General features: G+C 44.1%; 1 protein-coding gene across 2 annotated transcripts in view; it reads left to right on the top strand.

The window, feature by feature from the left end:
- KIAA2012 (KIAA2012 ortholog) overlaps positions 1–16,241 on the top strand; it is a 124,275-nt gene that overhangs the window by 25,095 nt on the left and 82,939 nt on the right. For both annotated transcript variants that reach the window (XM_055397522.2, XM_055397521.2), the window contains exons 7-10: positions 678–820; positions 3,270–3,438; positions 6,706–6,855; positions 10,403–10,573. In XM_055397522.2, the coding sequence (XP_055253497.2) occupies positions 678–820; positions 3,270–3,438; positions 6,706–6,855; positions 10,403–10,573 (633 nt within the window). The remainder of the gene's footprint in view (positions 1–677; positions 821–3,269; positions 3,439–6,705; positions 6,856–10,402; positions 10,574–16,241) is intronic.

The raw sequence follows: 16,241 nt of genomic DNA, 5'->3' as shown, positions 1-16,241 counted from the left end.
TCCTCAACCGCACACATTCCACAATCAGACTGCCTGCGCTCAAATGACCCCCACTTACTAACTGTGACCTTGGTCAAGTTATTTAATCTCACTGAGGCTCCATTTTCTCATATGTGGAATGGGAATAATAATAATACCTCCATATGGCTATTATGGACTTCCCTGTTTGCTCAGATGGTCAAGAATCTGCCTGCAATGCAGGAAACGTGAGTTTTCCAGGAAAATCCCCTGGAGAAGGGAATGGCAACCACTCCAGTATTTTTGCCTGGAGAAGTCCATGGACAGAGGAGCCTGGGAGGCTGCAGACCACGAGGTTGCAGACAGTCGGACATGACTGAGTGACTAACATATTATTATTAACACTAAGGCTATTATGGGGATTCAGTTAATACATGTAAAATACTTTGCACAATTCTCGTCCCACAGTCAGCATTTAACACGTAATAACTATTAAGATCATTATTAGTCTCTCCATCACCTGACTCAGCCATCAAGAACCCAACCCAGATCATGAGATTAGAGCTCCCTGAAGCTGCCTCAGCCACCGTGGCTCTCCAGGTGTCTCAGCATCTCCTTGCCTCTCTTCCCATTAACCCAAAGGTGATTAAAGTTGAAAGTCAACTGTCCATCCCCATGCCTGCAACTAATAAGTTCTTGTTGCCATCCTGTCTCTACAGACAAACAAGGGACTATGAAGCCACACCAGGGCAAAAGCAGCCACTTGTTCAAGGAGCCTCCTACTGAACGATGTCTTTTCCCTCCTGTAGCATCTGCTGCTGGCTCAGAAAAAAACATGCCTGGGGACATGAAGAAGAAAAAGGTGTTTGTGTATGTGTGTGTGTGTGCGCGCGCGCGTGTGTGTGCACGTGTGTGCACGCACATGCTTAAAAGATTAACCTCGGTCTAGGAACGAGGTGACTCAAAGAGATGTCTCCAAGAACTGGCCTTACTTGCTTCTGAGTTCACTGTGTGGAGTTGGACTAAAGGGGTAGTAATTCACTAAATGTTGAAAACAGTGAATAAGAGGAATTTCAGCTGCCCCCCATTAAAGCAGATGGCGTTACCACACTGATGGCAACAGAACCCTTTACTCTGTTAAGGGGCTGAGGGTTATCTGAAAGCATGTAAGGACAGAATTTGAGTTTGTAAGCAGCCGACCCACTTCAAACTCAAAATGCTTGGAACCTGGCAATGGTTTTGCTTAACTGAGGGTCTGTCACCTTCGAAAATGTAGGATAAATTTTGCAGGTTTATCAACCCCTTCAGAAGTTTCAGGTGAGAGTGAAGGGGCTTTCCCCTTCAGAAGTTTCAGGGACATCTTCCTGAACTTGTGCTGAGTGGGACTGAGCAGGGGCTCTGAAATGTTCAGCCATCATGGCAGCTGTATGACTTGAGCGAGTGGTTGACCACTGAGCTGCTCCTCCTCTGTGCACAGGGATAATAATACCAGCCTCACAGGGCTGATGGAAGGAAGAAAGGAAATGAAGCACTTCTGTGAAAGCACCTTGTGTCCAACAGGGACCAACAACAATGTTAGTGGGGATTCATGCCATCTGAAGTGGCCCTGAGGAGCCACGGGCACGCCAGGTGGTCCCAGTGCCAGCAAAGAGGTTGTTTTCCGTCTGTTCAGGATTTTCTCAGATTCTCTATGTCTAAGGTGATCTAAATCTTTCCATTCACACCAGAAGGACCTCTGGCTTTTCAGGTTCCTTTGGACCAGGAGTAAACAGCAGGCCTGACCTGCCAGGGTCACCCAGGCCCAAGGAAAGTCCTCAATCGCACACGCAGATCATCCCAGAACTGAGCCAGGCTCAGAGGATAGGAATCCCTCCCATCAACCCATGTATATGATTTAGCAGAGGAAAGCAATATTTTCCACTATATTAAAACTCTGTAAATTTCTTATTACAATGGGGAAATTTAAGGCGTGGCTTGTCAGCCATATCTCACATGAACCATTTGAGTTTCCACATAGATTTTCCAACGCAAACCTTGTCAAACAAAATACAAAGGTCGGCATTCAGAAAAGGGCAGTTGGTGGGCAGCTGGCACCTGGAGAGTGGAGATCTCTAGGAACAGAAAGATCCTGTATGCATGCTTGGGTTAATCATTTTCTTAACGTCTCAAAACTATACATATTACCCTGAATGTCGCTGGGTGAATTTCCTCCTCATTCAACTCTAAACTCGTAGGATGCTTGTGTGTGTGTCTGATCTTTTTTTCTTTTTGAACACTAAAAAGTGAGAAACGTTTTTATTTTTCCTCCTGTGAAATTGAACTCCCTGAAACCCAGCACACATATACATTTCATAGAGCCGAGCTCATATGTTAAAAGCTGCAAACTAAAAGGGAAAAATTTTAGCAACTTCTAAATAATTGGAAACAGGAAGCTGTAAGTACTACCCCTAGTGCCTTTCTCTCCCCCAACCCCCACCCCCACCGTGCAAACATACACCTATGTTTTGGAGCTTTTTGGACATAAAGGAAACTGGGTTAAAGCTGTAGTTGATCCTTACACACAGTGATTTTTTTTTCTAGCTATCTTCATATTTCAGATGTGTGGAGACACCTAGGTATTCTGCTAGTGGCAAGATTCAGTATTAAACCCTAATGACAGAAGCGTCTTCTCTCAAAGAAATATTATAGAAATAAGCCTAGTTCCAAACACTATTGTAACTATGTATAATTAACTCATTTAATCCTCATGGCAATTTATGAGGTGGGCAGTATGATTACCCCCATTTTACAGAAAGAGAAATTCAAACTTAGATTACACAAGGCAAGCAAACATACAAATGTGTATTCCTATTTCTGCCCTTTCTTACTTGAAAGGTTGCACAGTCCACAGTTTGAGCCTTGCCTTTTCCCCCATAACAACACAAGTCAAGATTTTTTCCCTCTCCAGACGTGGAAATCTCAGCTCCAACATGTCAATCCGGCTCAGTTTCTGGACTACAAGAGAAAGAAAGACTGTATTTCCTCACAAAGGCTCTTGAATTTACCACATTTATACTTCTCAGAGAAGTTGGAGACTGGGTTAACGGGGACATAACCAAGTCCCCACCAAGCAAAGCAGCCCCACTCTAGTGAGTTGACCAGCTTCCAGGTTGGTCAGTTTTCCTTCTCAACCCTGGATACGGAAGCAACATCACACCCAGCAGCTTCTGATGCTGGAGAGTAAATAAGATACCATATCATTTATCCCTTTCAGGCATCAGGATTTAGATGCCTGCCATATTGGGGTCTGTTTGTTTTTACATTTTCTCCAGGCACCTAAAGCTTTGAAATTACCTCTTATCTCAGAAGAACCACCCAGAGTCCTGGACCCCCTGAGGAGTCAGCTTAAAGCCAGTGAGCCCCCAGCAGAGCTCTTCATCTTCCCTGTGGAGATTCATTATCATAGCCAACACCTGCCAAAAGGCAGGGCACAAAGAAGAGGTGGGTCCCTGTGAACGGGTCTCCTGAGGGGATGAGGCAGGCCAGGAAGGCCTGGGGTGTGGGACCCGCTCATGCAGCCCTCTCCTAAATCACGGCTGACCCTCTCCAGGGTCACTCCCTTATGAGAACTTTTTAAAAAAGAAACAAAAAGGATAAATCTGCAAGGAGGTCTCTACTGGTCATATTCAACTCAGTTTTTAAAATATACATTGAGTCCTTCATTAAGCAGAGCATTTTGCTAAACTGTGGAAGAAAATGGCAGTCAGCCATACACATCAATAAGGCCAGGGCACTATAGATGTTATAAAGGTGCAAGAATTTTCAGGCAGCTTACAACAAGTAAATGCCACATATAACCGAAATTGAAAAAATAAAAATCTGGTTAAAAAGAGTAGAGAAATAAATTTTATCAGACATCTGTAATGAATTCATTGCCTTTGATAAGCACTGGATTTAGATGAGCTACCTGGCAGCCAGGATAAAAAGGATATTTGGATCTTTGGATTTTGGTTTTATGAAAGATGAAAGTTTGTCTGATGAGCCACTTTCCTGATTTTTTGTAGTTTATTTTATTGAAGTATAGTTGATTTACAATGTTGTGTTAATTTCTACTGTATAGCAAAGTGATTCAGTTATACGTATATATAGAGAGAGACATTCTTTTTCATATTCTTTTCCATTATGGTTTATCACAGGATATGGACTACAGTTCCCTGTGCCTTACAGTAGGATCTTGTTGTGTATTCATTCTATATATTCCGGTTTTCATCTGCTAACTCCAGACTCCCACTCCATCCCTACCCAAAGGACTCCATCTCCCCCTTGGCAACCATCAGTCTGTTCTCTGTGTCTCTGTGTCTGTTCCATTTTCCTGATTGTGAATTAGGCAACATTATTATGTAACGTTAGATGATTTCTACAATCCTTGTCAGGAAAGAGATTTTGAGCTTCTAAGCAAAGTGCTTACAGAGTGCGGGTAAGCAGAGATCAATTCCAACCTAAGACTTAGAAAGAGGCTTCTGAGTGACCACTCAGTTCACCCTGCACACAAGCAGAAATTCTTTCTGATCTTGCCAAGCCATTCCCCACTACCCTGGCCAAAGACACATTATTGCCCCTGGGAATTTTCTGGGCAGCCTGAGGCAAAAGGCAACTCTCTAAACAGCTGACTCCAATTTTGAAAAGTCCTAGTTCTGAGCTTTCTAGAAACTTCAGCAAAAACTGCCACTGATTTCTCAGTTTTCACTCTCCAGCTGTTTGGAATTCTCACTATGAAGAATGTCATAACTGTTAAGCTTAAAAGACTGGTCAATGGAAGGATGCATAAAGGAACTTTCTGAGATGATGAAAATGTTCTAAATCTTAGTTGGTTGCATGGATATATACATTTATCAAAACTCATTGAACTGTTTACTTAGGATCTTCTTGCTTTCACTGTATGTAGATTTTACCTTTCAAAAAAAATTACATAGCTCCTTAAAACACACACACACAGTATTACAGTATTTTTAAATGCAGGGTTTTTAAAATTATTATTCCGGTCTAATGAGGCCAGTAGATCAGGAGACACTTGCTGGTGAAAAGATAGTCTGTTACTCACAGTTCCCAAGAGCAGAGGGCATGACATGTCCCACAGGGCCACATGGAAAGAACCAGGGTCAGTTAGGAGGCAGAAGTGCTGGCAGGGGGCACAGTGTGTGGGTGGGGGGGGGGCAGGGAATTTTCAAGAGTCTTTATTCCATTTTTGGCAGGAAGAAATGGGCGAGGCAGGGCAAACAAGCTAAGCAGGTTTGGCATTGGCTAGTTGGAATAATTTGGGCAAGCTCTGTGCATCAGGGCTGTCCCTGGTACCTGGCCCTGGGGTCATAAAGGCAGGGTGATAGTGGCCTGGCAGGGACAGGGAGGCCTGGCGTGCTGCAGTCCACGGGGCTGCAAAGAGTCAGACACAACTTAGCGACTAAACAACAACAACACAGTGTCCTGGAAGTGTAAGAGCTGTTTAAGGGAGGTCATGCCTGGGAAGAGTGGGGAGGGCCTCTAGACTGGTTAGTTTCCATATGAAATATGCACTTGCCTTTACTGTCTCAAGGGTCTGGCTAGCCCTGGGGGAGACAGTCTCCCCAGGGTCAGTAAAGTCCCAGAAGTCAAAACACTAGAATAAAAAGACATGCTCACTGATTCAGTTTGCTATACACCTGAAACTAACACAGCACTGTAAATCAACTATACTCCAGTTTTAAAAAGAACATGCTTAATGCACATAAAGACAGAACTATCAGCAAGATTCAGTTGAATCCTGATTATCTTCCATGATGACCCTGGAAGGAAGGTCACCAGGACATCATGCACCAGATTCTTAAACCTATTAAATCCATTGAACTTGCCAACACACTGCCAAATGAAAACCAGTAATAAAGTACATAGAAAGTGAATCCATTGAGTTCTTCCTTCTTGTGTATGTCTGTAAGGACTCTTTCAGTAACAGGTGTTAGAAGCCTAACTCAAACTCTCTTAAGCAAAAAAAAGAAATGTATTCACTCATGTATGTACAAAGATCAGCCAACTTCAGGCTGAACTGGATCCAGGTTTCAGAAATCGTCCTCTGAACACTGTTTGTCTGAGTCTCTCAGCTCTGTTAGTCTTTCCTCTCAAGTAGGTTGTCCCCATGTAAAGATAGCCTCTTGCAAATCCATGATAGCTTGTTAATCCCAGTAGAATGGATATACCTCTTAAAAGTTCTTGAAAAAACTACCAAAATTGCCTCTGATTGGCCAGGCTTGGGCTCTGTGTCCTCCCTGGACTCAATCACTGTGGCTAAGACAGTGAGATGCTCTCATAGCCAGGCTTCAGTCACATGCACATCCCTGCAGTCAGAGAACAGACCACCCAAAACCACATGGGGTGAGTGACAAAGAGATGGGTCTCCAAAAAGAAGAGACAGGGTCTTCCCTGGAGGTCCAATGGTTAAGACTCTATGTTTCCAATGTAGGAGGCGCAGGCTTGATCCCTGATCAGGGAACTAAGATCCCCCATGCTGTGGCCAAAAAAAAATTTTTTTAAAGGCTGAATATTTGGGAATTTCCTGGTGGGCCAGTGGTTAGGACTCTGTGCTTCCACTGATGGGAGTATGGGTTCAATCCCTTCTCAGGGGATTAAGAAAAATAAATAAAAAGCATTAAAAAAATAAACAGTTTTTTTAAAAAAAGAAGAGACAGCTGGCAAAACCCATAGATGTCTACCACAACTTGCTTTCTCTCCATCTCCTAGGTGCTCCACACCCTGAGTCAGCGCCAGAAACAGAAGAAGAGCATGGGCCGTCATGGAGACCTCCCCTGAAGCAGGTGTCCCTCAGAAGGTCAAGGGCGTTAAGAGTGCATCTCCCAATGGACACAGACAGGGACACACTCTCACCTCAAGGTATCTACTCCTTCCCTCCAGCATCCCACAGGATCCTGCTCCAGAGGAGAGCAAGCCAAGACATGTCAGGGTACCCAGCCATGAAAAACAAGGCTAGAAGGGACAAAGCTACTTGAAGGTACTTCTGCTCAGACAGCAGCTGCTGTAATCAAAGTGCCATATGAAAACAACTTCGTATCTAGCTCACTAGTTACTAATCAAACCCCCTAAGAATATATTCTATGGGCTTCCCAGGTGTCACTATTGGTAAAGAACCTGCCTGCCAATGCAGGAGACATAAGAGACATGAGTTTGATCCCTCTGCCAGGAAGATCCCCTGGAGAAGGAAATGGTAACCCACTCCAGTATTCTTGCCTGGAGAATCCCATGGACAGAGGAACCTGGTAGGCTACAGTCCATAGGGCTGCAAAGAGTCAGACACGACTGAAGAGACTTAGCACACAAGAATATATTCTGATTGCAGATGTAAAACAGCACCAAATTACTAAACATTTACTGCACATTCTATAGTTTCTCCTATCTTTTTAACCTAATCTACTTAGGAATATGTCTTTATTCATTAAAAGTTCATAATATCAATAAAAGTCTTCATGTTTTTCAAAGCACCATATGAACATCTGAAATTATGTATATATCAAAGTGTATATTTTTAGGTGTGGATAGGTTGGAAATAATGGACCATATTTAGAAAGCTCTTGACTTTTAGAAAACAACCTTCTTCCCCAAGGGCAAGATGACAGGATCACAGATGCTAGGTGATCTCTTACTGGTGGTAATCAGAAGTAGAAGGAAGCACATTAATATTTAAGTTCCTCCTCAGTGCCAGGCACGCTCCTCAATTTTTAACACATCTCATCTCATTTGCTCCTCACAACAATCCTACCCTCGTTTCACAGATCAGAAATCTGAAGCCCTGGGAGATGAGGAACTTGTCTGAGGTCACAGATCAGAAATCTGAAGCCCTGGGAGATGAGGAACTTGTTTGAGGTCACACAATTACAAGTGGCCTCGCTGGGCTCGGAGCTACCTTCCAGTCTCAGAACCTGTACTCATTCATCACACTGCACTGCCTCTCAGAACAAACAAAGCAATGAACCCAGGTCATGACATTCTTGACACATTTCAGTTTTGAGGATGGTCCTTTGATTTTTCTGTGTATTATTATATATATCATTTTGTCATTTTAGATATTAAGACAGTAATAGTATATAGGTAGTTTCTTTATTTTTAATTTTCAACTTCATTTTTTTAACGAAGTATAATTGCTTTACAATGTTGTGTTAGTTTCTGCTGTACAAATGAAGTAAATCAACTATATGTATACATATATCCCCTCCCTCTTGGACCTCCTTCCCATCCCCCCATCCTGACCCTCTAGGTCATCATGGAGCACCGAGCTGAGCTTCCTGTACTTTAGCAGGTTCCCACTAGCTATTTCAGTTCATTGAACTCAAAATCAAAAAAACAAACAACCCAATCAAAAACTGGACGCAAGACTTAAATAGACATCTCTCCAAAGAAGATACACAGATGGTTAAGAGGCACATGAAAAGATGCTCAACATCACTAATTAGTAGGGAAATGCAAACCCTTTGATTTTTGAGGCAGGGCTTGTTTACCATATCTCTTAAGTGAGAGTTAATCGTCCTAAAGAATTTGAAGTTTTTTGTAAAAAATCCAAACATGGCAAGGGCCACTCTGTGAGCAGACAGGTAAGAAAGCAGCTTCTCCCTGTGCACCACGATGTTCAAGGCACAGTCTGAGCCACTAGGATGGGTGGCAACACCAGGGAATTTTGTCTTCTGTGCTGCTCACCTCACCAGCCCTCCACCTGTTTTGAGCTGCTGTGTCCGCTGGGGACAGAGGATCTAGAATGTGTCCATCCTCTAGATCTACAAGCATCTACTACCCTGCCAGAAGGAAGTTGACTGAGAAGTCCCTGATCTCTTGATTAGTTAATGTGTTAGTTCAGTGTATAACTCAACTGGGTAGCAGATGCATTTAAAAAAAAAAAAGGATGCAGGGGTTCAAACAGGCAAGATTTCCATGGGAATCTTTCTCATCCAAGGGTCCCTGGGGCAATGGTGTTTAAAGCTAGTAAGTGAGACTATCCCACTGTCCAGAGGTTGCACAGACCCATTTACTTGCCTAGCCCTGGACTGTTTCACTTCTCATATCATAAAAATGAAGCCAGATTTTATATATGCACATACACACATACATATTTTATTTTATTGCTGAACCATTTGAGACTTAACTGCAGACTGTACGTTTCATCCCTTATCAGCATATGTCTCCCAAGAGCAAGGATGTTCTCCTTCATAACCACAGTGCAATTATCACATTCAAGAAAATTAACGTTGATGTCATACTATTTTCTAATATATAGTCCACATTCCAATTTCTCTAATTATACCAGTAACATTTCTTATAGCTGTTTTCTTCCCAATCAATCCAGGATTCAACTCAGAATCATGCACTGTATTTATCTGTCACATCTCTTGAGCATCTTTTTCTCTAGAACACTTCCCCAGTCTCATTTTTCATGACACTGACATTTTTTAAGAGGATAGGCTAAGCTGCTTTATAGAATTATCCTCAACTTAAGTTTGTCTGTTTCCTCATAATTAGATTCAGATCAAATACTTTGGACAAGTATAGTATGTTGGTTATGTGTTCTTCCCAGTGCATTACATCAAGGGACATAAATATCCCTTTATATTTATCCCATTTGTTATAATTTGCTCCATTATAAGTGATGTTAAACTTCTTTATTTGGTTAAAGATGTGTCTGCTAGATTTTTCTGTTGTAAAGATACCTTTTCCCTTTGTGAAAAAGTGGCTTATAGTACTTTGAGACTGTGTGTGAAGCCAGCTTTTCAATACAAACAGCAAGAGTGCCTTGAACATGAAATAAAGACCACTCTCTCTGAGATTAAGACAAGGTCTCAATCACTTTTAGATTACTGGGTTTCACCCTCCCTAGAGTAGTCCCTGCCGACTTTAAGAAAGAATAAAAGGGAGAGAGAGATGGAGGCCGGGACGTGCTTTGTGGAGTGTTATCATCCATGCTGTTACCCTCTACCATCTGGAAGGGGCTGCTGTGTGCTTTATGACCCAGAGGAGCCATGTGATCACTGGTCTGCTTAGAAAAATTGCTTTGTGGTTGGAACTCTGTAGCCAATAGTCCCGTGAGCTTGAAGGCTGGGTCTCCCCAGTTAGGGAAGGACCTTGCAGCCTCCCTCGCCTTTCTTTCTATCTCAGGAGTCCATCAGCAGGACAAGAATAAGAACAACCACTGTTTGGTTCCTCCCGGTTCTTAGAGGTTCCCCCAAGGAAAGGCCAAAAGTAATCCCGCCTTGGCTGTAGGAGATACCTGGCCTCTGCTCCTTAGCAGGGCTGGAAAAAAAGAGACCAGTGTGAGAATGTGGGGAATAAACAATTCTAGACACCAGGAGCCATCACTCGGAGAATTAGCAAAGAGGTTCCCTCTGCTTCTTGCTGATCCTGATTCGCACTCATGCTTTTTCTCCTTTTGCTTTTGAAGAGGATGTTGCTCTGCCCCAGAAGGGGACCTCATCACCGTCCCTGAGGAAAGGAAAGAAAAGTCCAGAGAGCCAGAGAGGCCCAGATAGCCCCAGGACATCAGGCCGCAGCAGCCCCACAGGCCCCCCACGTGAGAGACCAGCTGCAGGGGCACTTCCAGCAGCAGGACAAGGTAATCACTCCTGGGGTATATGGATGCACCCCTTTGGCTTGTCTGTGACTCTGGGCTCATTTTAATCATTTCCCAGGGCCACTCATAAGCTGTCTGAAAGCCACCCCACTGAAGAAGGGAAATCAGCAGTGTTTCCAACCATGTCAGTGGGATTAACGCTCAACATGCTTATTCCTCAAGAGTCAGTACGTTTTAAAAAAAGGTTTTCTGCACCAGCTCGCACTGCCAAGCTGTTCTGTGCTTTCCTCTCTCCTGGCAGCACCCGTGATGACGCAGTTCCCTGTGCTCATCACAGAGACTCACTCCTGGGTTTATGGGGCATTCTCCACACCGAGCCATAACCCTGCCTGCCGGGGGACCTGGCTAAGAGGAAGAATCCCCAGGAAGGAATCACCCTCCGCAGCCCAGGGCAGGGCCTGAGGCCTGTGAACAGAGAGAGGACTCCAGATCTCTTCTGAAGGGTGAGGCAGGCAGGACCACACCCTCTGTGGTTTAGCCCCACTTGGAGTTCTCATCCTTAAGAGCCGACAGCTCAGGAGGAGACCAAAACAGTGCAGTGACAGCTTCTGTGGGGGCAGCACACAGAGCAAAAATTGCTTAGAGTCCAAATCACCCCTGAAAATCCCTTAGAGAGGGTCCGGGCTGGAGACCTACCAACTGACAAACTTCTAGAAAGTACAGCCCAACCAGCTGTTCCTCCCTCATCGGAGGGTGGGCAACTTTCTCAGGTTGAGCAGCAGATGAAGGAGATGGAGTGTGTTTGGAGAAGAAAATACCTCTGCTAACAGTAGAGCCTCACTCGGGGCTTCTAGAAGCTCACACTCAGAGAGGAACATGGCAAGTGAGAGCCACCAAGAAACAATAGGCACCACCACTTTCATCCCATCCCACACTCACTCAGGGACAGACGCCTCGCTGTTCAAACCCTGCTCGCTCTCGCTCCCCCTGCCTCAAACCCAGCGTGTATATTTGAAGCCTTGTAAGCATAAATTCAATATGTGGGTCAATAACCCCATTATGTGCTTGCATCTTCTCTGTTTAAGGCTGAAATGGTCAAAATCGAATCCTGTCTCCCCCTCCACCACCTCTTTCCTTTCACCAAGGAAACTTTCAAACTGTTTCAAGGTGGAGTCTTTTTCTTACAATTCCCTCCCTTTTATATTTGCAGGGCAATGATGCTCTCTTAATTTGGAGCTGATTACCTAAACTTTAGGTACCATAATGTCACTACCAAGGGTATTCCTAGGAGGTTTCATTGCCCAGGACAAATCACACCAAACACACAGACAGACAGACAGACACACCCCTAATTGGACACCCTTACAAAAGGAGAATCTGATTAGAATAAACAACAGGGTCGTGACTACGAGAGGAGTGTAGCCTGAAGCCTCAAGTGCATAGGTTGAGTGTGTGTAAATGAATGTGCGTGCAAGGGCACATGTGTGTCTGAGGGCATGTGTGTGCTTATATAGCTATGTGAGTGCATGTACTTGTGTGCTTGTGTGTGTATGTGTGATTAAGCAGGCATGCATGTTTGCCTGTGCTTGTGTTGCTGTGTGTGACCCTGTCCATGCATAAACAGCTGCATGTGTGTGCATGTGTGCTCTGTGTATGTGTACACGTGCATGCACACTTCGGTGTAAGTACATGTGAGTGTGTGTTCCCATGTGTGTTATGCCTCAGTGTATGTGTATAAACACACACTTGTAAGCGTCCACTGTGATTGATTGCCAGCTCTTCTCCTGACCCCTGTGCCTTGGAGATGGGGACAGTCAAGTCATAGAAAGATCTTCAATCTTTCTAAGCAACTGGGAGAAATACAGTTTTCTTCTCCTCCTTGGCCTGAGCCCCTGGAATCACTAAGAGTGCCAGCATTTGACCGTCAGGGCACAGCTATGCGGCTGAGTAGGGCACAAAGGCACATGACAGAGCAGGAAGCAGAGGCTGGGATCTCTGAGACCTGGCCCGAGGGTCTGGGCTGCACACATGCTTGAAGGACAGGGCTCCGTTTCCTTCACACGAGATGCCCCCACCAGCCTCACCATGTCCCTGCAGGGACGCCTAAAACCGGAGGACCCCTCATTTCTAGACCCTCACGGAAGCCATGGCATAGGCAAGTAGCAGCCCCACCCCATTCATCCTACACTGACTTTAGACAATGGGGCCCAAACATGGCGCAGCTCTGGAGAACCCCAGGAGGGAGAGGGCCGCTCTGCACCCCGGCAAGCTCCTGAGCACACCCACCAGCAGCTCCCCAGGCCACATTCGGCCTCCCTCCCCTGCTTTAGTGTTAATACTGCCAGGGCCTGTGCTTATTTTCAAGAAAAATTCAGAGACCCTACACCGGTACACTTCTTGCTAGGTCCAGGTGGAGAAAACATCTGCCTGTCCCTCCCAGGGCCTACCCACACCCAGGAGCTTCCATCAGGGGAAGGTAAGATGAGACAGCCCAGGTCAGCCCTGTTTCCTTGGGGGAAGATTCTACCTGCGGCTTCCAAAACTTCCCAGCAGCAGAGACATCATTAAAAACAGACGCAAGTCAGCCAGTTTCTCTCCTCTCGCTGACACAGAGGTGCTTCTGTAGTTCAGACACAATAACCCAATGTTTGCATAACAAGTTCGCTCTTGCATCAGGAGAGAGACGTTCCTGTGGAATGGCTCGGAGGAGGCCTAATGTGCTTTGCTGATGCCTCGATGAGGATGATAAAGCCCTCTTGGTATTTGCCCAAACTAAACACCATCTTTTCTCTTCTTTCCAACCACCCTCCAGAGGTGGAGGTGGCTAATTGGTAATCCAATCAGGTCTCCTTGTTATGAGCGTTGGTTCACTCCTGCAAATCATCTGGCTCCTGACAGATAGCAAGGCAGTTTCCAAAAACCCTTCTGGCAATGTTCGCTTTTTGGAAAAGGGATGTTGGCTCTGAGCAATAACCATCTTGCAAAGGGAAAAAAAAAATGAAGTCAGAGGGTGATGAGTGTCAACCACCCAGGAACCCTGATGATATGTATGCATGAGTCGTACAGCCATCAGGCCTCTTGATGAGGGAGATTAAAATCTGCACTTGTTTCATGGGTGATGTCATGACTGCCTCAATAAAAAGAGCCTGGACTCAGGGCCAGGAGATTTGAGTAACCCTGGCTGGTCCTCTGTATTTTCAGATGACTTTGGGTCCAGTCCTTCCTTGTGTCCAAGGCCCCTCATCCCATTGAAATAAGAGGATGGACTCTGCCACCTGCAGCTATTGATTATTACTTCATTTTATGGGTTATGTCTGTTGCTGTGGAAGGAACCACTTAGTATTAATACATGGATTTCTAGAAACAAGAATGCATTCGTTCCAAATTCAGCTTTTAAGAACTTCCATCACCACTTAGTCTGTCCCATGATATAAGCATAAAAATAACTTGGTTCTGAACTGAAGGAAGCAGGAGTTAGACAGGTAGAGGCCAGTGTCAATGCCACCCAGCTGTACAACAGCTGGAACGCAAACACGATTCTGTTCATCTACTGCACATTTGTCCACTCTCTTCCAAGAGAAATAGCCCTCCTTCGAGCAAAGCAAAAGCCAGGAGCAAAAGGGGACATCTTCAAGTTACATATTTAAGTGTGTTGTCACATTGTCAATATCATGTTTCGGTCATTTTGGTGTCCCTGGCACTTAGTGCAGTCCCTGATACCAACGTCACAGGATCACAGCAAATGTTCACTGAAAAAAATCTTTCCGTGATTGCCACACAAAAGAAAGAAAGAGAGAAATGAAATCTATGCTGAATAAATTGAGACTTGCTCTGAGTAACAACCATCTTGCATAAGGAAAAAAAAACTGTACTCTCTTGTCCTACTCCTCTGAACAATATACTTAATCCTACTTGCCTCTCAAACCTAAAGGCATCCACTGTGAGCTAGCTAGATAATGAACAAATGAATCATCGGTCCATCAGTCACTGGCCTCTCTCTATCCCATCCTCCATATACTGCAGGCTGGTGGACGTGCAGTCTTGATGGGTACTGGATGGGGCCCAGGGTGGTGGACGAAACCCTTAAACCCACATCTCCCACAAGCGCCCATAGAACAGGTCCAGCTCTCTAAGAGTCTCTGCTAATGGGAAAGCCTTGTTGTTTTGTTTTGAAAAGCAGTATACTGAAAAAAAAATTTCAATTCCCACAAAGGATTTGCTCCAACCACGCCAAATTCTTTGCAGCTGTTTGTTCAAATTCATCTTGATCACCATCCTCATCCCACTCTTCCAATCTCATCTCCCACTATATTCAGGCCCACCCTTTTCTCATCTGTCCAGTGACTCAAACATTCAGTCTCCCTTCTCTTATCTCCCAGTCTTGCCTAAATTGCCCTCAAATATTTAGAATCATTCTAAGTTCCAGGGGAAGGCTCATCATTTCTGGGATATTGTCCTAAATAAATCCTCCTCAACTCACTGAACTGCCCCAGTGTAGCCTCAGCCCGTTTCTCTCTCTCAACCCCACTTTTGTGATTACTGAATTTATCTACATCTGTTTTTCCTTTGAGCTCCCAAATATATTGTAAGAGTCCTTGAGAACTTCTTATCTTTATCATATGTCCAAGAAATGCATGTTGATTGACGCAATACCCCAGGTGCCACAAAGGAAAGTTTTTGGAGATCATAGTTGTTGTTTTTTAATTTAAAAAGAAAAAAAAAAAAAACCTTGGGTAAAAGTGGGAATATGATCTGTCTGATCTTTCTGAAACTTTCAGACTCTGTCAACATCTATTTGGAAATACATTCTTAAGCAATTAGATCATGATATCTTGCTTTCAGATAGCATAGGGAAATGAGTATAAACCTTCAGAAGAAGAAAAAAAAATGTGAAGACTTGAGCTGGAATTTGACCCTCTTGGTCATGTTGAGATATTGCAACACTTAGAAAATTCAAAGGCTTAAGAAAGGAAATTTTAACTTGGAAGGATACAAGTCAAAACATTGGATATTCACTTCAAGTTGCTTATCTTTGATTCAAATCATTTATTCTCCTAGTCACAATGGCAGCAACAGAAGTTTTCTTTCAGAAGATCTTTAAGTGAGTTCTTTATTGCAAGAAGTTCAAGAATCTCTGTGCCCATGATTCAGTATGGGCAAGACCCATGCAAATTTAAATTCTTCATCTCTTTCAGAATTTTCAGTTAACACTTTCTCTTGTCCTAAATGGATTTTCACCCCCAAATCATGCATGTCTTGGTTTTTGGTCATCTAATTAGCATCTTTCTCTCTTGCAGCTCTTTCTTGATGTGGGGGTTTCAAAATATGTCTACAAATTCTTTGACACTTGTTTCTTCAAAAAGAGGAGCCCAGTTTTCCTCTCTTTGAGTGTGGGCTGGACATAGAGGCTCATTTCTGATAAACTGAAGTGATGGTGTGTGACTTCTGAGACATGAGCTACCATGAGAGGAGATGGTCATGCCCCAGTGAAACCTCCAGATGACTGCATCCCTGGTTGACACTGTGCTGAAGCCTCATAAGAGACTGAACCAAATCACAGCCTAAGACTTTCCCAGATTCTCATGGCAACTGTGTGAGATATAATAAAAGCTAACTGTATCACTAGATACAGTAAGTCACTAGATTTGGGATAATTTGTTTTCATAATAGATTATATACTGGTGCCATTTCCTGATGGTCTGCAATTTGA

The sequence above is a fragment of the Moschus berezovskii genome, chromosome 2 (assembly GCF_049115385.1).
Source record: "Moschus berezovskii isolate FMDL1 chromosome 2, NW_MosBer_1.0, whole genome shotgun sequence".
NCBI lineage: Eukaryota > Metazoa > Chordata > Mammalia > Artiodactyla > Moschidae > Moschus > Moschus berezovskii.
This window is presented reverse-complemented; position numbering and strand designations above follow the sequence as displayed.